We start from the raw sequence: 26,388 nt of genomic DNA on the forward strand, positions 1-26,388 counted from the left end.
CATGTTATTTTTATAGATCTATAAACGCATTACCTGGGTCAAGTCTCCATAGCCTCTCAGCCGTACCATAGTGATTCAGCTAAGGATTAATCATTCTAGGCTCTTAACACGCTGCTGCTGTTGTCCAGTCTGCCTTGTATGTTAATGTGAAGCTGATTACATAAAGAGGCAGAGAAAAACAACAGCCAGAGACACAGCTGACATGCAGAACGCATGCTTACCTGTGAAACTGTTGTTGAGGCCTTTAGCTGTAGCTGAAATTGTCTTCAAAATGAGATTTGAAGGAGTCAACAATGAAGTTAATGCATTTTGTCTAGTGATTTTGCTGTAAAGCTTTTGCAATCGATAATTATTTACCATTGAAGCCTATGACTGCATTTTTATAACATTACGCAATTTGACTAAGAATATTAAATGTATTGATGATCCTATCAGTTGCATTAAATCAATCCAAATATTAGTTGGTTTCATCTCTTATCTAATTGAATGCTACACAGCTTTGCAGGGCTGCACCACACAAGACTGGCTTCGCATGAACCTCAGAACTCCTATACTAGACCTAACCCAATAACAGAGCACTTAACTCTTAAAGCCTGAGCGCTAGACTGAAGTATTTTACTACTCAAGAGGAAAATATCTTTCAAATATATGATGTATAAGCAACAATGTAAATACTGTTATTTTTGATGTTCATGAATAAAGGTGTATTCAAAAAGTAGATGTATTTACTGTGAAAGACAATCTAAAGTGACATTGCTGATGTTTCTGAAGTGTGAAGACAGTTTATGTATTTTGAGAACGACGTCAGATTGTGGCCTATGTGGGGACATGCAGAGCCATGACAATTGATACTTGACTGCAGAGGTTTTGTCAAGGACTCTCTGGGCTGTGTTCAGGATTGTAATGATGAAGGAGGTTTTGTAATAGACGTAACTAATGGCCAAGGTCTGCAAGATTTTGATTTCTTGTTTATTTTTCCTGTTATTAAATGTTGATTAAGGTAATGATAAGGTACTGACAATGTACTTAAAATGGAACCGTATTTAGTATGTTAAGTAATGAATTTGAAAGTGTTTGGTGATCCTGAAAATAGCCCAATGGATCTCTCCCTCAGTCTTACATTTGAAAAGTTTTATTCCAAAATGAGATATCCATTACTGAAGAACTGAAACTCACTCTTACAAAAAATGACTGCTGGAATGAAAGTAAAGGATATTAATGGGTTACTGCTGAAGTTATGAGTCATTGTAAAACCTTTGCCTAGAAAATAAGTTCTGTTTTGAAATATTGACTGTTGACTTTCAAGTAGCAAAATGGATGAACAGCGTTTTGGAATGAAATTCTTCATTTATGCCTGTGCTCCCGATGAGAGCGAGTCCATGTCTCGTAGGATGAGTTGTTTTCCGGTTGCCTCAGGGTGACTTGCAGTACCTCCCAGTGATGTGAGATGCTTGAACTGTTTAGTATTTACAGTACAATGGCCTTGTGTTGTTGTCTACATTCCAATGAACCTGTCAGATTTCACTGTATCAATACTTGCTGTTACTCCTTGTACTTCATGACCAGGATGGTACCTCCAGCAGCTGCTGAAAGTTTAGAAACCCTTAGTGTTGCCCCCCACCCACCCACCTAAAGCAGTATGTGCCATAGTTAATACTATCAATGTGCCCCTCTCCAGTCCATAGTCACAGTGCAGAGGTACAGTGTTAGTTATATCCATTCATTTTGCTCATTGAACTTTTGTTCTTGTATTTTTGTGCTGCATCTTCATGTCTGGTTTCAAATAAAAATGGGAAAACTGAAATCTGTTTATTGTCATATGCTGTTTATTGTTTTTGGGTGTGTATTCCACTTAATCGTAGTGGTGAGTGTGAATATGACGACCTATAGAACTGTGCGAAATTGAAGATCAGTGTTTCTCATCTTTTTCTCGTAGTCTTCATCAAACTGTTCACTCTGGGCCACAGTAAAATGATTCCTCCAGTCGCCAACCTTTCCTGTAAAAAGAGACAAACGAGAATAAAAATTAACCGCATCCTTTCTGTCTCTCTCTTACTTTCTTTCTCTGTTTCTGTCTAACAAACACATTAACATGCACATGCACAGAACACACACACACACACACACTTACCTTTGCGCATGAAAGGAGATATGTTAAAATCATAGGCTTCATCAGTGGAGCAGTTAGCCATTTTGTTCTTCTTCATGTTGTCAAACAGAACTTTTCGTCTTATTTGTTCCCTCTCCTCTGCTGTGGGAGACAGTCCAAGGAATGAGCACAGCCGGCCCAGCTCTCGTTCAGTATCCTGCCAATAGACACATTAAAACAAACATACCACCCGTGTCTACTTGTGCTTGTACTCACAGTGCCACAGATAAAGACAACACAATGCTGACCTCAATCAGATCCTCGTAGAACAAATAAAGGATATTAGACTTGGTCTGTTTCTTCTCCCACCAGCCTTTCACGTGTTCACACCAGGAGCCAAACACCACTGTAAGAAAGAACGCAACATCTGAACAAATCGAATCACAGATCATGACTCAGTTGCTTAAGAACATTTCACCTATTATATATTCACCCATTCATATGCTTTCCAATTTCACCTCGTTTTCACCATTTTTCTGACTTACTCTTGCCCTCCATGAATCTCTGAAGGAAGCTGTTCCAGTCTCCTGGCTCTGGCTGAAGCAGGTTCATGCGATCAAAGTGGAAAAAGGACACCACAGAGTCCTTGGCATTACGGGCCATGTAGACTATCTGCATACAGAGAGAAATCAGACAGAGTGCTGCCAAACCATCAAAGGAAAGCAAACTTGTGTCTCCAGGCTCACATTTTCACTTCCACCTTTATCAGACATGATTTTTCTGGTAACATACCTTGCAGTTCTGTTCCCAGAAGGATCTGGGTACAAACTGGACTTGGAGGTGTGTCTTAATAAGGCGTGGAGAGGTGGGTATTTTTTCCAGCTCATCCACTCCTGATATAGCAGTGTATCATATATAGGAATAAAGTGATAACATGTTGTCAGAATGCCACTATGGGATAAAGTATATCAACTTGTCAGCATGTTTATTACAGTATCTTATTGCACTAGCCTGAGGGGAGCCCAGGGACGTGCAGCTCCATGAATGGCACTCTTTCACAGACTGGGATCGAGTCTTGACGTTCAGGAGACATCTGGCCAAAATACAGCAGGTCTAGGATGTAGGATATCCATGTGGTTCCTAAGAGAATTGAATGTACGGACAGATGTTATCCAGTTGCCGAAGCACTTCAGACATATCAACAAAATGCCGCAATATTATGTTAATATTAAGAAAAAATACCTCATACATACAGTCATACCTGCTTTGGGGTAAGTAGCTATAAGAATATCATCTGGTCTTGCTTTGAAGTTCTGTACATTGTCCCAGTTGTCAGTGAAGTATTTGGTCATGGAAACTCCATGGAAGTCAAACAGTTTGGGCCGAGGTGGCTGCTCCATCTGTAAGAGTGAGACAAATGTTGAGGTTAATATATAAACGTATCACCCAATCAATAGTGGCCAGTTACTTACATGGTTACTTAATCTAAGGAGCATAGACAAGTTGTTCCAAAGCAGATAGCAACATAGAAATAGTCTGATCCTGTTGTGTGTGCTTACATTAGATATTAGAATTGCAATAAAGCAGGAGGCCTATACCAGTAACTACAAAATACTTATGGACAAATGAGGATAACATCTTATGTAATTTCCTAACCTGATGACATTTCCAACATGCATGCGTTTACAGCAGAGAAGTAAACAGGCACATTCAGACAAATAAAATGCAATGCTACTTACCATACTTTCCCGAGTAGCAGACCTTTTTCAAGAGCACTACGTACAAAACAGCTCCTCAAGTCTCTCAACTTCTCCTCTTCTTACTCCTCCTCTATCTGTTGTGCAGATTATAGTTTATAGTTTATTTTGGCACCTGTGTCTGAGCGGCCTCTCTGCCTTATCCCTTTGAGTTTAAAGTCACTCAATAACTGGAGCACTTGCATAACTCAACATATAAATAAGGAAAATTTTGAGATTTACATATGTATAGAATTACTTATTATTTATGACATACATTTGAATACAAAATGTGGTGTATTGAGTGTGATCCTCTGGTTTAAATGGGTATGATTTCTGTGAGCGTTTTCATCCTGTGCAATTACAAATAACATTGTTTAAGGAAATGTCCTGGATTGGGAACCCAGAGGGGTTTATTGTAAGTTTAATACATTTGAAAACACAAAGACAAAAATTATGTGCTGCCGAAACTAGTGGTACTAGTAGCACAGAAATAACATAGCTGCACTGTTAGTCCTCAGGGGCCTTTAACTTAAGAGGTATGAATAACACCAAGGATATGCCATTGCTTTGGTCATTATTGGAGGCTGTAAGTAAACCTTTTCAGTGTAATGCATTATTAAAAACATGAAAACATTACATACCGCTAAGCCCACTCACCAAAACACTAACAGACCTAATCCGAACAAAGACTTGTGGTATGGACTCATGCGCATCTGTGTATTGTTGTGGTCAAAAGTCAACTCTCTATCCATCTAGCACGCTGTGTAACTTCTTCACTTAAAACCTACAGTAGTCACTGTACCTTGTCTACAGGATGAGATAGACAAGTCACACTTATAGTCACAGCTATTAGACAAACCTTTGTGCCGCAGGGTGCAGGTACTGTATATGTAGTAGTGTATAGATGTACAGTACAAACAACATAAGCATGGACTCTACCTGGGTTAGGTAATCTTGTCCTGGTGCTATCAGATAGAAATGACAGCTCTTTTTTTCTTTTTTTTCTGCCTCAAGTCTCACAGCAGCCTCGTCACTTTTGTTACATCACCTTGTTGATCATTTTTTGTGAAATCACCTGGTTAACATTGTTAGTTAGTTATAGATAGTTGAACCCATTATCATACATGCACAACTTGCACAGACCACCTGTGCTCGTCTATTCAGTTTTTATTTGCACCAGGGAAATTATCTGTGGGTTAAGACAAGCTATCGGCAAGTCTTTCTACCTGCAGCAACACATGATCTCTCTCACTCTCTCTCCCTCCCAAGTTTTAGGCAAACTAACTTATCCTTGGTCTGCATGTACGATATATTATAACCTATTTTAAATAGCCAAAAAGAAGGGAAAAGAAACAGGAAAAAGGACAAGATCTGGGTTTGTGTCACATGCCCAGTATGTTTTGACTATCAATCTTAATCTTCCTAAGAAAAGCAAAAATCATATTGAGATTGTTTTCCATAAGGAATTTGAAGATCATATAAGCATTCTTGAATTTGCTTGTAAATGCATTTTACCATGACATTTACCTGCCCACATATGTTTTATTTTTTACATTTAAAAAAATCAAGTTTGGATATTTGTACATTTGTTGTATTCAGCCTACAGTATGATTAGGTTTGATGATGAATGATGAACAGGTTTATTTAATGCAAAGTGGGAATTTGAGAGAGGGAGACCTAACTGGAGACCAAGTCAATCCATATCAAAGAGTGATGAATTTGTATCCATATAATCACCAAGTACTCTGGAAGAACATATGTACACATGTCTATGTTTATTGTATTTGGGTTCAATTAGCTCACCCCAGGACCCCAGCTGACTGGAAAGCAGCTTCACAATGAGCTGGGAGCTGTGTGTTCGCTATCAAGACACAGAGGACCAAAAAAGTAGCTAGATTTGTTCTTAGTCTAGTGAAAAGTCACCAAGTCGATAAGAGACATACAGTAAGTTAATACTCATTACCTTTTCTGAAGATTTTAATGCCCCCTCAGGAAGACAGAATTTTTTTTTTACTAATTTTCTGATCATCTGATCAAGAGTTTAATGTGTTTAAAACATCCACTTAAAAATCAATTTATACATCCATATGATTTCCCAGACAATGTTAGTTGATGTGTACAGTATAGCACTGATTGAATACACATACAATTGAACTTCATCTAAATAGCTCAGTGTTGTATGAGTGCATCTTGTCATCCAGAGTGCAAGGAGAACCAACATGGGTCAAATGTAGTAAAATCAAAGTAGCATCTTATTTCCATCAAACTTTAATGATTGGAGTAATATTTAATATTGGTAGTTTTTCAATGTTAATATTTTATTGTCATATAATGGTATTGTCCAAAATCAAGTTTAATGTGAGAGAGAAATTAACCACATTGTTTGGAGAGTATGCCTGTCAATCAAATCTAACATCATGATGAAGCATCAGATTCACTGATACTTCATCATGCATGCACAGCCTGGCCAGACCTCTCTACACTTCAGTGCGGAAATGCAGTGTGGGGTTCTTCATCTTTTTCTTGTAGTCTTCATCATACTGTTCACTCTGGGCCACAGTGAAATGGTTCTTCCAGTCAGCAACCTTTCCTGGAGAAGCAGAGACAATCAATCAGATGTTTTAGTGAAATCTGCAAGGGATGATTTGAGCATACAGTATATTGGTGTGAGCAATGAAAATGTGAGCACACCATGAACTCAGCGGGAAAAAAAATATGTTTTCTCTCTTCGTGGATGCTTTAGCTCCTACCTTTTCTCATGAAGGGAGAAACCTTGCCATCCATCTTTAGGGCGGTGGAATAGTTGGTCATTTTGTTCTTTTTCATACTGTCAAACTGCACTTCCCTTATGACTGTTTGCTTCTGCTCGGCTGAAGGAGACAAACCAAGAAAGGAGCAGAGACGGTCTATCTCTCTCCCAGTGTCCTGCAGAAACACACAGTGGTCACACACAATCGGTCTGCTATAGACTACTGCAGAGCTCTACAATAGGAAATCCCAGTGTCGGCCTTGTAACACACACACACACACGCACATACACCCACATATCTTATCTATATATGACCCACATAATGGTTCAGCAAGTTAAGTCCAGCTTTAGTAGTTGCACAATAAGACCGCTAAAGGGCACTCTGAGTATGTCTTTAGACTGCATCGTCTTTCATAATATAGGCAGAGCCGATTGGGATTTAGAAGGGAGCACATTACAATTCTGTCGAGTAAAGTGAGAGAGTAAAAGTTAGAGAATCAGTAAATGACAAGTGTTTAATTTACAGAGTTTTTCAAAGGTTTTTTACCTGATTATGATACAACGATTTTTGTTTAGATGCCGCGGTGCATGCTTTTGAGTCTGGATCTCCGTGAAACTCAGGTGAGTCATCGCGTTAGAATTGCAAGATAGCTGTTAGCTTATTGTCCATATTGCTAGCTAGTGAAACTGCAGGGGTATTCTTTTATTTTCTGTCGTTTAAGTGCTGTTGAGCCTTTTCTTATTTGACAAAAACCTCAAAACCAATCGGAGTAAAATATAAAGATAGTACACGTTTTGCAAGTTTAACCTGAGTTTTGTATCATTAAGAAGGTAGCCTAATTACATGTAGTCTTGCAGTAATGCCATTAGGAGGCGCCATATTTACCTTCCTCGTTTCCTCCCATAGACTGTGGTTTAGCCAAGAGGCAGTGCTAAAGTTTGACATGTTTTCTTGTGTGGCTCCAATGCCCACAGTTCATATTTCTATAATTATGACAGTATGACATTTTATGCAGTTGCTTTTTACCCGTTTTACCGTCTCTTATCAGCTATGATACAATATATCATTTCTAAACAAATGATTTTATATTACACAAACTAATGATAAAATAACATAAATTATAGCATTACTAATAATTAGTAAACATTATTAATGATCATTTCATTGTTTGTTAACAGTAAAATAACTATTAACTAAAGTTTAATTAACTATCAATTTACCATTTATTAATGATGGTTATTATAAAGTGTTACCACAAATTTTTATTCAATCCAGTCGTCATATCTAATCCCTGTCATTGACATAGCATATAAAGAGCAACATAAGGCCAGCATGGAACGACTGCTGCAGACGCAACGTGCTCAAGAAGGGAGTGCATGTGTCTGGAGATGGGAGATCAGACAGGTAAATATACTTTATTTATTGGTTTACAAAGTGTAGTCTCTCTAGATTGTAGCAGGTTATTGAGATAATTGCTATAATATTGGTTTGATAATTACTTGATCCTTGACTCTTTACAGCCTGGGCTTCTCCGCCAAATACAACACCTACAGCTTAATGGAGGACACAACCGATGAGATTATCCTCTTCGAGTTAGTGCAGGCAATGTGCATTGCACATTGATGATGTATGTCACTTATGGGACGTGTACTTATTATATTTTGTAGTATAGGTGACAGAGGCATCCAGTGTGTATTACAGTGTGAGGGAGCGGAGGGATAGTGGGGGTGGGGTAGGCTGTTGTGCACGGAGGACTTGTAATGGCCGGCTGGTGTTGGATCAAAGGCCTTTTGTCTTTAAAGACAGCAGTGGAAGTTAATCATGTCACTTACCAGTGTAAGGACATTCATGGAGGAGTCGCTGAGAATTGCTTCTCCAGCTTTCCAGAGTACTGCCTTATGTCCTCCTAACTACTCTGAAAGCCTCTTCCTTTGTAAAGACACCATGGTAGCCATCCGCAGTGCCATATTGATCAAATCATCTAAAAAGTGTAATTGATTTTGTGCTGTTTGTTGCCAGGGCTCATGAAGAAATTACTGGCAGTGTCCAACCGAAAGGACAACCGAACCCTCCAACCCTGGATCAAATCCATCTGCAACCACTTGTGGTATGCTTGCACAACTTGTGGATGTGACCCGGATGTGAGTAACAGCACATTCTTACCATTTTGAGTCCTTAGCAAGAGAAACAAATTTAAATAGTAAGAAGTAGTACTGCCCAATTACTTTATTTGCTTGTGAAATGTATTTTCCACTATTCTGTCTTTTGTATCGCAGGATTTGATAAAAAAGGTGGCAATCACTACTTCATCACATTTGTGGTGTGCACTGCTGGGAGGAAGATGGAGAACAGAAGAAATGTCAGCATGATGACCTCAGTCCAGAGCAACAGAGGCGAAAGAGGTGGCTTCGGAAAGACTCGCCTGTCTTCAAAACCCTGTCAACGATTGCCCTGGACAAAGGCCTCATGAAGGACCTGAGGCACATGGCCCTCTTCAAACACACAGGTTTGCAATACATAAGCAAAATTTTTGTACAGCCCCATCATTCCAATCAGTATGAGAAATACCTGATCCCAAGTTTTCAGGGAACTAATCAATATTTGTGTTCTCAGGCAAGCTTTAAGTGTTCCATTCATCACTGCTCAAGTACACAGAGAAGAAACTGCACTTCTTCTACTCCTCCATGAGAGCTCGCACCCAGCTTGCCATCATGGACCACAATGGAAATGTTCATCGTGAACAGGCCTCAACCGCCACCGGTAAGATACCAGCAAAACAATAGCTAGTCTTCCTGAGAAAAACCTAAAAGTCAAGACTTCACGTTTTTGGCTAATAAATCTTTTGTTTTTGGCATGTCTTTACAAACCTACTGGGCTCTTGTGAAGTACTCACAAAAGGCATATGATGTAAATGTTTTCCCACATACAACTTGACTACTTGGGCCATAACAGTGCTTGGTGTCCTTATCCTCTTTTTTGGATTTGCCATGGGCAAGTACATTCCATTGGATGTGTAAATTGATCTTACTTTATAAAAATGATAAAACACATTATGTATTTTTTTTGTCTTAGTTTTAGCTGTAAAAATATGGAATTAGGAAAAAACAACTATGCTTAGGTGGTGGAAGTATCTGAATAATTAACAATATAACTGAAGGATATGAAAATGTTTAGCATGCTTTATAAAAGTAGTTATGCATAGTTTATAATTATGTGGATATAAATGTTGTGAGTGACGTAAAATTTGGAATTAATTATTAAACATCAATGGTCGATAATATGTACATATTGTATTATTACCGTTTTGTCTATGACCCATGCTTATCCTTTTTTTGTTTTTTCGGGCAATCCTAGATACAACGTGGTTTACCCCAAACAGACGAAAGAGTGGGTAGCCAAAAAGATCTATGTACCAACAACCCAAACATTCTGGCAAAATCTGGTGGTACGAGTTCTGCAACGACGCCTGGACCCCACCATCAAGTTCAAGGACCAGCTGTCACGTGTCTGTTCCCCCACTACCACCCCACATAGCCCAGAAACCAAAGCCTGACAAAGAAGAGGCCATAGCAAAGCATGCATCTCGTTTTAGCATGTAGTGTGTGTACAACTTGGTTTCCTGACAAAAATATATACAGTACCCCAGCAAGTAGAACGGGGATGGGCAACTGGCGGCCCGCGGGCCGCATGCGGCCCCCACCTCCTCTTTGTGCGGCCCTCAGATCAATTTAGAAACAACGTAATTAAGCTTAACTTTTTTACCTGTAGTACTGATACCGTCCACTAGTCTCCTAGTTACGTCGCGAGCTGCGTGATTTAATAACACGCGAACGCGCTGAATGCTGGGAGAGATGAGCCCTCTGAGGATGGACGTTAGCTAGCTGTCAACATGAGTAAGAGGAAGGTGTCTGATGAAAATCGTGTTTTTCAAGAAATTCAAGGGTAAACCACAATGTTTGGTATGTTTGGTATGTTTGCAGACTGTTTCTGTAATGAAAGTAAGCAGCTTGAGCCGCCACTACAACACCTCACACAAGGACAAATATGACAAGTATACCGGGGCCGGCAGAGCAGCTATCCTAGCAGACCTGAAAGGGAAAGTACAAAAACAGCAGTGCTTTTTCACCCAGGCCACAAATGTCCAAGAGTCAAGTCTGAAAGCATCATATGCTGTCTCACTCCAGCTTGCCAAAGCAAAGAAGCCACTATCAGAAGGAGAGATGGTGAAAAAATGCGCGATTGAGATGGCTAACGCCTTTGGAGATGACAAAATGGCTAAAAATTTTGAATCAGTGTCCCTCTCCCAACGCACAGTGACTCGCAGGATTTTTGACATTGCAAGTCATGTGGAGGAAAAGCTGAAACGAGTCATGGCAGACTCTTCATACTTTTTGTTAGCGTTAGATGAGAGCACAGACAATACCGATGTTAGCCAGCTACTGGTGTACGCAAGATCAATAAATGCGTCATTTGATGTACACGAGAAACTGTTAAAACTGCACGGCACAACAAAGGGGTCCGACATTTTCGACGCAGTGAAGGGTGTTGTCAGCGAATATGGTGGATTTGACAAGCTATCTGCTGTTGTTACTGATGGGGCTCCGTCAATGCAAGGAAGGCGCACTGGCTTCGCTGGACTCCTCCGTCAAAGTGGTGTGGATTGCCCAATACTGCACTGCATCATACACCAGGTAAGCCTCCTGGATTAGCCAGGATTTTTTTATTTATATTGCAGCCTAATTCAAAAGTTGGCTGGTCAGCTCGGCTGCTAATAGCTTATCATAGTAAATTAAATTGATTAGCAGGCTATTATTAGCGAGACTGAGCATTTGATTGATTCACGTTATGTTATTATCATACAGGAGGCCCTCTGTGCAAAGCATCTCAACTTTGGGCATGTCATGGATGTGGTAACAAAAGTTACCAATCTGATTCGAGGGGGGAACAGGTCTCTAAACCATCGGAAATTCGTGGCCTTTCTAGAGGAGGTGGATGCTGTCTACGGTGATCTACAGCTGCACACAGACATCAGGTGGATGAGCCGCGGTAAATGCCTGGAGAGGTTTTACGCACTGCGCCTCAAGATTCCCGTGTTTTTGGAGAACAGCCTTACTGCGGATACAAGTGTGTACTGTGACAAATTGAGGGATCCACAATTTCTCTGTGACATGGCCTTTCTCACTGACATAACTGGACATCTCAATTGCTTGAATGTCCGGTTGCACGGCAAAGATCAGACCGTTTCTGACCTTTTTGGTCATGTGAATGGTTTTCAGAGGAAGCTCGGCCTGTTCAAAGATAACCTTGCATCAGATCCCCCGAATTTGACACACTTCCCCGCATGTGGAGAGCTGCGCAAAGACATCCCCGAATGTGATACAACGATGCGCCACTACAGAGAAGCCATTGAAACGCTGCAGGATTAATTCAACGATCGCTTTCAGGGATTTCCACGACATGCGAGGCACAATCCAGCTTTTCACTGACCCCCTCTCAGCTGTTGTGAATGACCAGCCACCCGAACTACAAATGGAACTGTGCGAGCTACAAGGCGACGCCTTTTTCCAAATGAAACGGAATGAGAGGGGGGGGGGTCTTTTTGGAGACTGTTGCCCGAGACCCGCTACCCTCTCTTGAGAGATTTTGCACTTAAACAGGCCAGCATGTTCGGGAGCACATAGATATGTGAGAGCAACTTCTCCATGATGAAGCACATCAAGTCAAAGGAGAGAAACAGACTGTCAGATGAAACATTGTTTCATCTGATGCAGCTTGGATGCACTGGCATCGATGTTGACATTCCCCTTATTGTGCGTCAGACAGGCTACAAGTGTCTCATTAAGTTCAAGTTCAAGTCAGACAACTAATGTCTGGGTGAGTGTTTCATCTTAATGTTTAATCTTAATGCACACACATTTTCTGTGCTTTCAAATAGTTTCAAATAGTTTTATTCCACTGTGAAATAACATGTTCAATACAAACATGCCACTTGTAAAAATTAAATAACATTTCTGTGAACCTGATGATATTTGTTTTGTGAGCTTATTAGAGGATTTTCCCTGAAAGATTGAAAAATGTCAGTGAAGATGTCAGACCTAGTATATTTGTTAATAAATACATACAATACATGGAATGTGTGTGTGTGTGTTCCAAGTGAATCTGCGGCCCCCTGATGGCAAGTACATAAATTCTGTGGCCCTCACCACCATCCAAGTTGCCCATCCCTGAAGTAGAGTAATGGTTGTGGCACCTCTGTATTTCACTTTGCACCCTGGTCCTGCAACAATCTCCAGTCAAAGCTCCAGCTTGACCATTCCATTGCCCTAAATCAATTCAAACAAATTATCCACAGTCTTATGCACGATGTGTGCTCCTGTTTCTGAGCCAAATTGTGACTTTTTTAATGTACATATTTTAGTGTTTTCCATTTTTTAAAGGTTTGATTGTGTAACCCCTGTAATATTTCTTGGCCAGGTCTCCCTTGGAGTGAGGATCGAATGCAACTTAGTTTTGATGTTGGTTGCACTTTTTTGCACAAACCACACAATGCTACAAACAAAATGTTGATTTACATTTGTAGCCTAATAAAGTGTGATTATACATGTATAAACGTTTTCCGTTTTACAAAGTGTTTCTTTATTCTATTGCAATATTTTTTCAAATAAAATGATTCATATGCAGCAGCTTTCCATGCTTGTCCTTATCATTTGTCACAGTGAGGCAGTTCTATGTAGTTCACTAGTATTGAACCAGTCCCAGACGTAATACTATATAACAATATAAAAACGTATGGTGCAATGTAGCAAAATACGTGGTCCATGAGAATTTCCAAAAGCTTCTTCTGGCTCTTTGAATCCCATGTATTGTCCAGTGGAAGAAGGGTATTTGTCACGGATGGCTGCGACGACACAAGATGGCAAAACTTTCCTGTTGCCTTTGCCGAGTCACTTTTCAAGACCCACTCCAACACAACCCGGTATGCCGCCAACCTGCACTGACTGTAAAAGAACAAAAAAATACGTTGTGATTTCGCACTGGGCACAGCACATAACATGTAATACAACAGCATTATAATTCGAGTACCCACCAAACAGCCATGCTAGAAAATTAAACTTACTCTACTGAGAGCGTGCCGTTTGGTCCTGTGGGTCTTGGTCGTTTCTTCCAGTTGATTTTCAGTAAATGGAACACCATCTCCAGAACACCACGGGTTATTAATGGCGGAAACTCAGGATTATCAATAATGCACTGTCTTTGAACGGCAGCGCTCTCGTCAATGGAGATATCAAGATCCTCCAGCGGTGGCATGAACAAATCCCATTCAATGCAGCAAAGGCTCTCCTTTTGTTGGCATTGGTTTACATTTCCTACAACTTCACCACCAGGTTCCCAATGCTCTCTCTGTAGTCCACTGCTGGCTGTGGGTCTGGTGGAGCTGCTGTTTGAGCTGCTTCGTCCATCTGTCTGAGTTCCTCGTCTGTATATTCTGGCTCAAACAAACGAGGCTCAGGAAAGAAATGATGTTCCTCTCCTATATTGAAGTCGTCGGACATTTTCTTCTTTGTTTGAAAGTTTGAAAAGTAAACGGTAAGTGTTACAAGTCACTGTGTGTGAGCAGAGCTCTCTGTTGTGTGTGACGCTAGCTTCTGGCTAGCAGTGTAAACACAGAGGTATGTAGACATAGCAAGTTCTCGTTGATCTTGTGTAGCGGCGCATGCGCCTTCAAGCTTGTGCACCCATTTCAGACGGGGTGCGCGCTAACGTGAGCTCAGCGGCTAGAGTGAAGATTTCGGCTAAAAAAGGGTGTAAATGACGTCTTTTCAAGTCAACTTGGGATCTTGGGGCTTCTGGAGACTTGGATTACGCCGGACGAGCTGTATGGAGCCATTTTAAGTTTTTTTTCTGTTGTTTTTTACGTTTTAAAACAAATCCCCAGCAGCTTCGGTTGTTTAGGAGAATGCTGCAACGCTGTTTTGCTTTGAAGCTCCAGGACTGTTTTGTGGACTAAGAAACTTCACCCGACTTTCCATCGGCATGGGGGTGAGTAGATAATGACTGAATTTTCATTTTTGGGTGAACTATTCCTTTAAAAGGAATACTGACGGACTGAACTGTAGACTAAAAGAACTTTGGGACAAAAGACAGCACACTGCTGTGGTGGACATTTGTTTTATTATTGGTTTATCTCCTTTACTGTGAGGTATGATTTTTATGTATGGCAATAAACTGTTGTACATTTTGCCTGCATAACTAGCCATGACTCAATCGCTCCTAGAGATAAACCTAGAGGAGATTGGCCCATATGATAGTTAAGATTACTACAAGATAAGATAATTGTAGTACTGTTATACTGTTTTGTGGACAGGAATAATGTTAAGACTGTGTTCCTCCACCATGACAGGATTATGTGACAATGACACAAATTAGACATGACAATTTTTAGAGAAGTTAGCTGTTACGTTTACTATATGTTAACATTACGGGCTACAAAAGCTACAAAATGGACTGGCGTACAAAGCTACATTGTCGCCAACAGAGAAGACAAATGTTGGGTGTTGTCGGGTGGTCGCTGACAGTTAATGTCATCACGTTGGGTGCAGCAACAAATGATGTCATACTGCCATAGCTTTGTTTTTGTCTTGTTTTTATTTTATTTGGCAAATAATCATTCTTGTTCATTTAAATAATTAATCAAGTACAGAATAATAAAGTAAATATAACTGGCCTACCCTACCTTCTATCTACTCTGATTGGTTCGTACTTCACATCTTCAGAGCATGGAAAAAAGTTGTACACACACACACACACACACACACACACACACACACACACACACACACACACACACACACAAGCATGCACACACATACACTACAACAAAACAACTAACTCACCTCAATCAGATCTTCATAGAACATATAATGGATTTTGGAATGAGTCTGTTTCTTCTCCCACCAGCCAGTCACATGGTCATACCAGGGTCCAAACACCACTGAAATCATACAAATATGCATGAAAGATCATCTAGAGAGGAAATGAAACATCAAGCCTCTTTTAAAACACCTCCACTAGTGTTTGAACTCACTCTTTCCCTCCATGAATCTCTGCAGAAAGCTGCTCCAGTCTCCTGGCTCTGGCTGAAGCATGCTAATGTGGCCAAAGTGGAAATAGGAAACTGCATTGTCCTTCGCATTACGGGCCACATAGACAATCTGCATAAAGGGAGAACTTTTACCTCAGTGTTCATATCACATGAAGTGAAGTTGTCATTTTACACTAAAGTTGCAATTTAAAGTAGTATTTATGTTATGTAACCATAACCAAAAACCTACCCTAACCTTAGGCTTAGGGTAGGTTGCCAAATGTTAAAGCCCCTACATGTACAATATTTACCTAAATGTATCATTCTCGAATTAATTTTGATTTTGCAAATAATGGCTGTAGAAAAACAAGACGTGACAATGAAAATTGGTTTATTCTGTGTTGCTTTGTATGTGTTTATTCTATGCGTCCCCTGGTATGATTTCCCACAAACTGGTCAGGATTGACAAAGGAGGGGCCTCAACCTAAACAGGAAGAGGACTTACTCACTCTACTTGTTTGTAACGCCCGGGCCACACCGCCTACCTGAGCAGCGTGGAACCTGTTGTTTTTCATTTCGGCGCCCATGTTAACAGGTTAGAGCAGCCACACAGCCCGCGTGAGCAGGCGGCTCAAGCGCACTTTGGCTGCGGCTCATCTAGAGATTCGGCGTGTCGCCTATTTTTTCTGTGTGACGCATGCGGTTCTCAGCAAAAATAGACAGTGAAATGATCTGTTGATAGTCATATTGACATCATACCAGCAACATTACACCTTTCAATACAGTTTCAATGTCTATATCTGTAGAATATGTCACAGACATGAAAAAATATAATTTTTTTTTTTTACTCAACACTTTCTGTTTCCGTTTCAAATTAACACAAGGCTTCTATTGTTAAATATTTGCAGGACCGTGTTGTAGAAAAAAGTGATTTGCACGGCTAAATTAGTGGAGTACCGGCTTAAAGTTGTGGAAATAGCGTAGTCATAGGAGAAACCCCACGTAGGCTATAATTATATTATGTTAATAAGTTAAAAGAACATCAGGTGAAGGGCAGTATTTTTCCGGTGTGCTCTCTCTTTGTTTATCTGAACCAGTAATACTGGCATATTATACACTATACCATTGTTATTATGGATGTTAGAGAGCTGCATCTAGTGGAAGTGAGTAGGTTTCTCAGGTCGTAGAATGATCGAAGCAAATATAATAGGCTACATTAATCTTTTAGCTTTTACATAGCTTTTTAGCTTTTACATAGCTAATATAGCTCTCACACCAGCACAGTGCTGGTTTTAGTCACGCTAGGAGGCATGCTCTATGTACATTACATTACATTATGTACATCTCTCTCTCTCTCTCTGAACGAGGGTAAACAAAAACCACGTGACTGCTTCCTCGGTACAACTCTTCACTTTTCGGACCACTCATCAAGGATGGATGATAACAGAGGAGCCTACTTACCCATTTGTAAAGGGAAAAAAATCTCGAACTTGAAGCAAGATATAGTGGCAAGACAAACGCACAGCACTACTGATTCAGCAGAGACTGAACCCAGAACATCTGTTTATACAGTTGGCTTGGCGCCTATAATGTAAATTAAGATCCCGCTCCTGATGTAAATTAGATAGTTTTCGATCAGCCCACCCCTGGAAACCTGTAGAACAGAAACCCAATATAAATATAAATGACATTTATAATAACATGAAATTAAACATTCTATGGCCATTATCAAAGGCAAACTCAACGTAGAAAGATAGGGCTGGAAGGCAGCGCCGCAGCAGCAGCAACGCTGTCTGTGTGGACACCACAGGCGTGCGAGCCGCAGCAGTTCAGCGAGGTAGCCGTCACGCACAGGTAGAGGTAGGCGGTGTGGCCCGGGCGTAAGTGAACAAATACAGACAAGTACAGATGCTGTCGAGTCGTCTTTTGTGACAGTAATGTGAAATTCTACTGGTAGCAGCTTTAACCGTATCTTTAACCAAAGTTGTTTTACTTGCCTAAACTTAACTATTAGCTAACTTATCACATGACAAACACATGAAAATGTCATGTCCAATTTGTGCTACTTTTGTAATGGTATTACACAAACACTTTCTTTTTAAAGTGAGAATCTGTGAGGTTCGTGATTTTTTTTTTTTTTGGTGACGACTGTGGTGATTATCAGTCGTTGCTGTGGTGATTTGTGCTGCACTTCCCGGCGAGCACTTTGCTAGTGTTGTGAGTACTTTAACATCTTACTGACTGACAGCAACTCCCACAATCCTAAACCAACAAGCATTGGCTGTTCTTCTGAGATTGCCAAGCAATTATAAATAACACAACATAAGAAATCAAGTCGATTTTAACATATCAGTGTTATGTTACTAGTAGGAGTTATAATTCACATACTTACAGACTAGGTACAGATAAAGAGAGTACATGAACCGTATACCTTGCAGTTCTGCTCCCAGAAAGACTTGGGCAGGAGCTGGACTGGAAGATGAGTTTTGAAGATGCGAGGAGAGATGGTGAGCTGATCTATGTGATCTTTTCCATTATAGACGGGTAGAGCTGGTCAAAAACCAATGATATGCTTAGTCAGAGTTGTTTAGATGCCAGAGAACAATATGACTATTCACCATTATAAGTCAAGTAAATGTATTTATAAAGCACATTTAAAAACAACCAACATTGACCAAAGTGCTGTACAAAAAAGTGCAGACAACAGCAAAGTGCAAAACAGTAGCAACATGCTCAGATGCGCCAACACACAGTCACAGCACACATCAGTACACAGTCGCATACAGGCAAATCAAGTCAAATGCTAAGGAGTAAGAATGGGTTTAAGACGGGATTTGAATGTGTCATGGTTGGGGCAGACCTGATGCACTAGGGGAGGCTGCTCCATCGTCTAGGGGCTGCAACAACAAATGCATGATCCCTTTAAGCTTCAACCTAGACCTTGGAACTGCCAATAGTTTCTTGTCAGATGACCTAAGGGACCTAGATGATGAGTGGGGGCATGGGAGATCAGCGATATATCTATAGACCTTAAAGCATACTGGCAGCCAGTGAAGAGAGGCCAGCACAGGGGAAATGTGGTCCTTCTTTCTAGTACCAGTCAGAAGCCTTGTGGGTGCATTTTAGATGAGCTGCAGGTGGGACAGAGATGACTAACATCTGTGTAGAAGGAGTTACAATAATTGAGGCAGGAGGAGATGAAAGCATGAACAACTTTGTCCAGGTCATGAAACAAGAGGAAGGACTTGATTTTAGTGATGGTTCAGAGCTTATACTCAAGAAGGTTATTTAAAGTGCAGAGATCATTGGGTTTTAGTGGGAGGTAGAGTGGAAGTATAGAGAAGAGGATGGAACCCTAGATTGGAGCCTTTTAGGAACCTACGGGAAATGCTAGCCGAGGTGGATGAGAAATTTCCCATATTGACGGAAAAGGTCCTGTTTGTGAGGTAAGAGGTAAACCAATTGTGTGCGTGCAGCAAATTGTGAGTAGACTACATTCCTGATTCCTGCATGTTACTATTATTTTCACCTGCTAAATTTGGTTATTAGGTCCTATGCTCATTTAGAAATTAATCACAAATTCCAGGAAGATTTGTTGAAGTTTTGTTCTGAGAACGACTGAAGTCCACGAATATCATCTCCAGTGTGTCCAGCATAACAAGGAAAATGCTGCTTTGTATGGTGTACATGGCACTAGTTCATATGATGCACTAGGTTATTTTGATGTGACCAAGTCTTTGCCCCCAGACATCATGCACGATATGTTGGAGGGAGTTTGTCCACTGACAATGAAGCATGTTATTTGCTAAGCACATAGACAAAAGCATATAACTATAACTGAGCTAAATGAAGAGCTTCAAAAATTCTGTATAGGTCAGAATGACAAGGCCAATAAGCCTGTGCTGTTGTCTGAATGACTTCTCCAAACTTCAGGGATCGTTCAGGGAACAGCTACTCAAAAATGGTGTCTTTTTAGATTGTTGCCTTTTATAATGGGGCACCGTATTCCTCCTGGCAGCAGATACTGGCACGTCTTCTTATTATGTAGAGATATTGCAGATATTGTCATGGCAGCTAAAGTGAGGAAAGATGAACTAGCATGTCGACAATTACTTGTACACACATTCCTTTCTGAGATGATGGAGGTATTTGGAACTGGTTTAACACCTAAATGTCATTATCTTATACATTATCCAAGACTTATGTTAATGTATGGTCCTCTTCGTTCTCTTTGGTGTATGAGATTCGAAGGAAAGCATCAATATTTTAAGAATCTGACGAATAACTATCAAAATTTTACATAACAGTGACACTGAATAATCGTCACTGTTGGGAATTTTCACCTATCAATATCTTGGGTGATTTTGAAAAGGTGCCTGGTAGAAGTGTCAGCACACCATTATTGTATCTACCCCTTGATCTTCAGACTGCTCTAAAAGTAAGTGGCAACTTCAGAGATGTAGAATTAGAGGGCAAAGTAATTCAACGTGTCTCTGAAATGACTGTAGACAACATCAAGTATGCTGTTAGAGATGTGTTGACATTAGACCTTTTACATGTTGAAAAAATCCCTGTTTGGGCAGATCAAATACATTCTTAACATTGATACCATGTGGGTTCTTTGCAATAAAATTTTGCTTCCATTGTCCTTTGACTCACATTTTCATGCATATCGTGTAAAAGTAGACAGTGACTGGATTTTGCCCAAACCTGGAAACGAGTTGGACCACACATCACTTGACACATATACAGTTGATGATAATTTGTATGTTGGATTGAGACATTTTGTATAAATGCTTGCAAGTTTTTGGCAAGGGTAGATGAATGGAATGCTTAGTGTTGTGCAAGTATTACTAGAGAGAATTTTTGCCCCCCTTTACACCTGTCATTAGCACAAGTCTCCTGTCCAGATTGTTGCCAGATATGTGGTTTAAACTTAAAGTGCAAAATACAGATTGACACACTGATCATCAGGTATGGCTATTAATGGTAGGTGTAAAGAGGGACAAAAGTAAATATGAAAACAAGTCTGCAGAAAGTGTCAGGATAGCTGGATGTGTTAAACTGCTTGAGTGTTTTGCATTTAAAACTGATTAATGAACGGCTCATTGGGCCTGATGCTTTCAGTTTTGTGTTTAAACTCTGAAGGAATTGAAACGCATCCCACATGTTAAGTTGAATTTTCTTAATGTTGTGTTTTATACAGAATTAATATCCTGTATGTGAGTTATAAAGTTGAATTTTGTTAATGTTCTGTACTTTATACTCAGAATTGTGTTACGCACTGCTTGTGTGTTTTGCATTTAAAACTGGTTAATGGACGGCTCACACAGACTGATGCTTCCAGTTTAAGTGTTATAACACTGAAGGAATTTAATCTAACCCTGCATGTGGGTTATGAATTTGCATTTTGTAAGTGTACTTTTTATTCAACTTTGTTACATGTTTTATGTGTGAAACCAAGTTGTGAAATGGAGTTTTGTTGCACTCAGTGATTAGTGAATGGCTCCTTAGGCCTTATGTGTCAGCTTAATGTTGAAAAGCACTGCTTTTTGTCATGTGCTGGAAATTGTTAAGGACAAATCAGTTCTAGCAGAACAATACATTGATTGAAATGCACTGAAAAGGGGTTGGTTTACATGTAAAATATTGATTGACAGCGGAGTCTGTAACTTAGTTTACATTTCCAAACTACACTACCGTTACCCCTTATTAGCTATGTCATTTAAAGGTAATGTTAGCTGTTACGTTGTATATTCCATAAATGAACGTGCCTTAATTGACATGCAATGCTAGTTCTCCTCCCGGCATGTCATCTGTTAGCCTCCCACTCACTGTCCCATCAGAGGGCACACATCAAAAAAGACTGACACACATGCGCAGAGTGGCAAGCGAGGCTCGAGCGGAGTCGTCTTCATTTTGTGCGAAAGGCAAAAGCAATTAGGCTCTCTCTCTCCGACTTATTTTATCTCTTTATCTATCTCTCTTTATCTTTTATCTAACTATTCAGTCAGATAGTGATTTATCATGAAAATAATGCAATTAACGTTACAATTTCAAGCAGTTTCAAGCACTTTATTCAAAATCCAAGCACTTTTCAAACCTTGAAAACACCACATTAAAATTCAAGTGTTTTCAAGGATTTCCAGCACCCGTAGGAACCCTGCCCCTCTGCATGTGCCTGAGAGAGACCCTAACCCAGAGCCTCTTTAAGACCAGCTACAGCACAATTGACATTTAGTGTAAAAATATTTTGTTCATTTTCAGCCTAATGCCCTGGATATAGAATACCAGATTGCATTTATCAATCAAATGCATTTACTGTAATTTGTTATTTTGAATAACCTTGGTACAATGGTGTGATTTATGGAGGCAGGCAGGTTGCTATTACAATGGTAACATGTACGTTAAATGTTGCTCACAGAGTGAAATTTAAGCGGTTTATGAGTTTGCTCAGATAGTTGGAAAATTACAGCCAAGTGAACGGAACTGCTCAGGGGTATTAAAACATCTCAACAAAAATTCCGACGAAGGCACCACCACAAAGATAATGTGGGGTGGTTCCTGTACACCAGTGGTAACTGTATAAGATTAATGAAGTGAAGTTTGCAGACAAAGTATATTTGCATTATAATACTGAGTAAGTGTGAATGAATGTGATCAACCTGTGGATGGAGATGTGGTAATGCTAATCTCCAGCATAGGCACTCTCTCATAGATGGGGATGGATGTCTGACGCTCTGGAGATGTCTGACCAAAATGCAGAAGGTCAAGGATGTGAGAGACCCATGTGCTTCCTGTGAGTGAAACATATGAATGTATGTTGTTCAATGGCCTTAACATGTGAAACTTTCCAACCTACAATTCATCAACATACAGTCACAGATATAGCAGCATATGATGCCAAACACAATATTGTCTTGTAAGATAAGTCCCAGAACCTCATACACACAGTCATACCTGCTTTGGGGTAAGTAGCTAAAAGGATATCATCTGGTCTCGCTTTGAAGTTCTGTACATTGTCCCAGTTGTCAGTGAAGTATTTGGTCATGGAAACTCCATGGAAGTCAAACAGTTTGGGCCGTGGCTGCTCCATCTGTAAGAGTGTTAATTTTTTAATTCAAAATACACATACAACATTGCCAGTATTGCCCAAGCTGCTAAGATTGCTAATATATTTGTCTGGATTGAATGTTTTAAATGTAGGCAATGTAGTGTGTTCATTGTCTAAATCTAGACCTAAACAAAAATCAGTTGGTCTGACAACGTATACAAAAATATATTGCAGTAAATGTGATGGTGGGAAGCAACAAAGAAATGCTCACTGGTCCTGTTTATGGCTGGCTGTTTCATAATTTATTCCCTAAAAAGTAATAGTCACCAAAATTAGCCTCTAGTACTTACTTTTATCTTAATTAGTTAATTATAAACCAAACCAAATCAAACAAAAAAAACATTCAATTACTTCTGTGGTGGAAGTTTCCTGTAAAAAAAGAGACTTGGAGAGTAGAGTTGTAGCTAATATATTGCACAAACCTTTGATGGAAACATGAATATGATGTACTACTGCAACAAAATCAGTAAAAAATGTGTTAATATCATGTTTCTATTTTTGGAATTAGGTTGTTTTTATTTTGTCGACAGCATGATTTTGGGTGATTGGGACAGTGCTGAAAGGCTTTGCTAATGAATAAAATGATCAATAGAGAACCATCGTGTATGCTCTGTATGCTCTAGATTAGTGGTTCCCAACCCCTTCATGTGTGCGGACCCCTAATCAACCACAAAAATGTTCATGGACTAGCTGGATTTTGCTAGGTGTTTTTGCTAGCTGGACTAGCCAGCTAGCAAAAACAGCTAGCAAAAAACACCAAGTTTACCCTAATACACTAACCAAGCCAAACCTAACACTAAGTTTAGCCTTGACCTCTTAACCCATCTGTAACTAATCTTGTGGGGGTGGGGGGCAGTTTTTAATAAATTTTGGATCTGAAGCATTTTTGTACTTCAGTTAAATGTGTTCAATGAATTTGGGACATCAAGCATTTGTTGTTTTTTTTAATCTCAATTAAATGTGTTCAATGACATTTGGGGGGAGAGGATTAAGGGAGGGAGTGGGTTGTTGTGACAGTGAGGAAAGGCAGCTTTATACTGTATGAATTGTGGACAGATTTTTAAACCTTCAGTAATAAAGTTTAACAGAAATGAACATGGAGTCTTAATTCATAATGATGAACAGGAAAAGGAAATGTGAAATTATATCAAAGTATGAATTAAATTGTGCAATAAATATGCTTACACTAGCCTAAATCAATGATAAGATGTAGAGATGCACCGATTGCAATTTTCTTGGCCGATTCCGATTTCTGATTTTTTAAAAGTCTGACCTGCCGATTCCGATTTTGGCTGATTCCGATTTTCTTTCTAAGAACTATAATTGACAGCACACACAAACATTTTTGTAACTTTTCTTTAATGGAAAATTAAAATTCAATTGTATGTTCATAATAAAACATTGACTATTAATAACTTACATTTTCTCCAAAACTGCACCAGGTTACAGGACCTTCTCTCACTCTCACTCAAACAAATCTCAAAATAAAAAAGTGCTCCAGGTTACTGGACAGAGCTTTTTTGAACAAATAAAATCCAAATTAAAATGAATTGCAGTATATCCCACTTTATACTTTCCCGAAAGAAAACAGGTGCAACAGATCTATATATCAACACACGGACTATTACTATTATGGACTATTATACAACAGGTAGTTCCGACCAAGCAATCTGATTGGTCAACTAGACATTTAGAACGTGATCAAATCAGCATGACAGCACACCTAGCTGTGCTCATCACTAAATATTACTCCGCTATATTATCATACAATATATTTAAATATAACGCTACGCTAACTCTGTTCAGCCTTGATGTTACCAGACGCTCTGGCATCCTCCATCAGCTGTGCCGGTGAGTCGGTGACACGGCGCTACTAGCTTAAAAATACATGTGAAGTTCGCGGACATAGTAGCTAAATCTGTCCATGGAAAAAATATTTTTTTCAGCAGATATCTTAGTTACAACAAGATTGAGCTAGCAAGGCAGTTTTGTGTTTATATGTTTGGTATTTATTCAGTTTGGGAAATCCCGCGATCTCTAGAAAGCATTAGCTCAAGTTGGCTGGCTGACTCAACAGGGACTAGAAATCGTCTCTGTTGTTAGGTCGTTACTAAGGCTCCGCCTACTTGCTGGAGTAGTAAACTTTGGCTGCGGTCGAATAGTCAAAAAAATACGTCCTAACTCCTATTCCTAACCACTTTTCCTTGACCTCGTTGGAAAACGTCATGAGGTCAAGGAAAGATGGGAAGGAGAATTCATAAGGACTTAGGAAAAGACAACCGCGGTGCTAAGAGAATCCGACTGCACTTACACTAGGGTACGTAATTATGCGACGGCGGATGTTAATGACGTGGTCTGCCGTGGGTAAACTACAATGTTCCGATGATGGACTACTAAAAGCGCATCCTAGATACTTCGCCCCGTGCGTTCTTACCGTGATGTTTCATGCAGGCTATATAAACGTGGACGACCCGGTGAAAAGTGTTGCTTCATCACCAAGGTTGGAATTGAAATAAAAAAGGAATATAGGCTACTAGTCACAAAAGTGAAACGAAATGGTTGTCACATTTAGAATGGTTGCTCACGCTCACCCTCCTGTCCACTCATATTTATCGACATGAATCCCAATTAGTATGATTGTAACCTTCAAGGAGCATGTGACTTCTGTTGCTCGGTCATGCCGATTTGCTCTATACAATATCAGGAAGATCAGACCCTACCTGTCTGAGCATGCAGCACAACTCCTGGTACAGGCTCTTGTAATATCACGCCTTGACTACTGCAACTCCTTACTGGCAGGGCTCCCGGCCTGTACTTTCAAACCTCTGCAGATGATCCAGAACGCGGCGGCGCGTCTGGTCTTCAACCAGCCCAAAAGAGCACATGTCACTCCGCTATTCATCTCCCTCCACTGGCTCCCAGTTGCTGCCCGCATCAAGTTCAAGTCCTTGATGCTCGCCTACAAAACAATAACCAAAACGGCTCCGACCTACCTGAACTCCCTCATTCAGGTCTATGCTCCCTCCCTCTCACTACGCTCTGCCATGGAGCGGCGCCTGGTGCTGCCACCACAGCAAGGCCCTAAGTCTCTAGCCAGACTCTTCTCTTCTGTGGTTCCCCGGTGGTGGAACGAGTTGCCAAACTCCATTCGATCCGCAGAATCCCTCTCTATCCTTAAGAAAAGGCTAAAGACCCAGCTCTTTAGCGAATACCTCCTTTCATAAAAAAAAAATAAAAAAAAATGTTTGCACTCTATGCATTACCTCATAGCACTGCCTTGTAGCACTCCCTCGTAGCACCTATGTCCTGTTGGACCAGAACTTAGCTTGATGCACTGTCTCGTAGCACCTTTGTCCTGTTGGACCAGAACTTAGCTCTATAGCACTTACTCTCTCGTTGTTCTCTCCTATCTAGAAACTTGCTTGTGTTGTATGCAAATCTCATGTGTAAGTCGCTTTGGATAAAAGCGTCTCCCAAATGTGAAATTGTAATTGTATGAAAATAATTGTTAAATTTATGCAAGATAGGCATAACATGTTAGGCCTACAAATCTACTACTGTAGCCTACATATCATCATTCTTAAGTTTCAAACATGTTGAATTAAAAACATCAT

General features: G+C 40.1%; 2 protein-coding genes across 3 annotated transcripts; both read right to left on the minus strand.

Annotated features, from left to right (window-relative positions):
• Positions 1–1,810: 1,810 nt before the first annotated feature.
• Positions 1,811–3,492, minus strand: LOC139654560 (cytosolic sulfotransferase 2-like). Its single transcript, XM_071531668.1, has 7 exons — positions 3,351–3,492; positions 3,101–3,229; positions 2,882–2,982; positions 2,635–2,761; positions 2,398–2,495; positions 2,132–2,306; positions 1,811–1,997 (listed from the first exon to the last, which is right to left on the minus strand). The coding sequence occupies exons 1-7, from the start codon at positions 3,487–3,489 to the stop codon at positions 1,885–1,887; spliced, it is 882 nt and encodes a 293-aa protein (XP_071387769.1). The 5' UTR covers positions 3,490–3,492; the 3' UTR covers positions 1,811–1,884.
• Positions 3,493–5,488: 1,996 nt separating this feature from the next.
• Positions 5,489–25,673, minus strand: LOC139654557 (cytosolic sulfotransferase 2-like). Of its 2 annotated transcripts, none has more exons than XM_071531664.1 (8): positions 25,495–25,673; positions 22,621–22,756; positions 22,326–22,457; positions 18,092–18,210; positions 15,664–15,790; positions 15,473–15,570; positions 6,579–6,753; positions 5,489–6,418 (listed from the first exon to the last, which is right to left on the minus strand). In XM_071531664.1, exons 1-8 carry the CDS (start codon positions 25,504–25,506, stop codon positions 6,306–6,308), a joined length of 912 nt encoding a protein of 303 aa, XP_071387765.1. In that variant the 5' UTR covers positions 25,507–25,673; the 3' UTR covers positions 5,489–6,305. The 2 variants fall into 2 exon arrangements, with proteins under 2 accessions (XP_071387765.1, XP_071387766.1); XM_071531665.1 differs by lacking the exon at positions 25,495–25,673 and adding an exon at positions 23,382–23,421 and having other exon boundaries at positions 22,350–22,457; positions 22,621–22,743.
• Positions 25,674–26,388: the final 715 nt, after the last annotated feature.

The sequence above is a fragment of the Centroberyx affinis genome, unplaced genomic scaffold (genome assembly GCF_046629955.1).
Source record: "Centroberyx affinis isolate AG114_WGS23_722 - 3 ecotype Tasmania unplaced genomic scaffold, CSIRO-AGI_Caff_v1 ptg002107l_1, whole genome shotgun sequence".
In the NCBI taxonomy this organism is placed as follows: Eukaryota; Metazoa; Chordata; class Actinopteri; order Beryciformes; family Berycidae; genus Centroberyx; species Centroberyx affinis.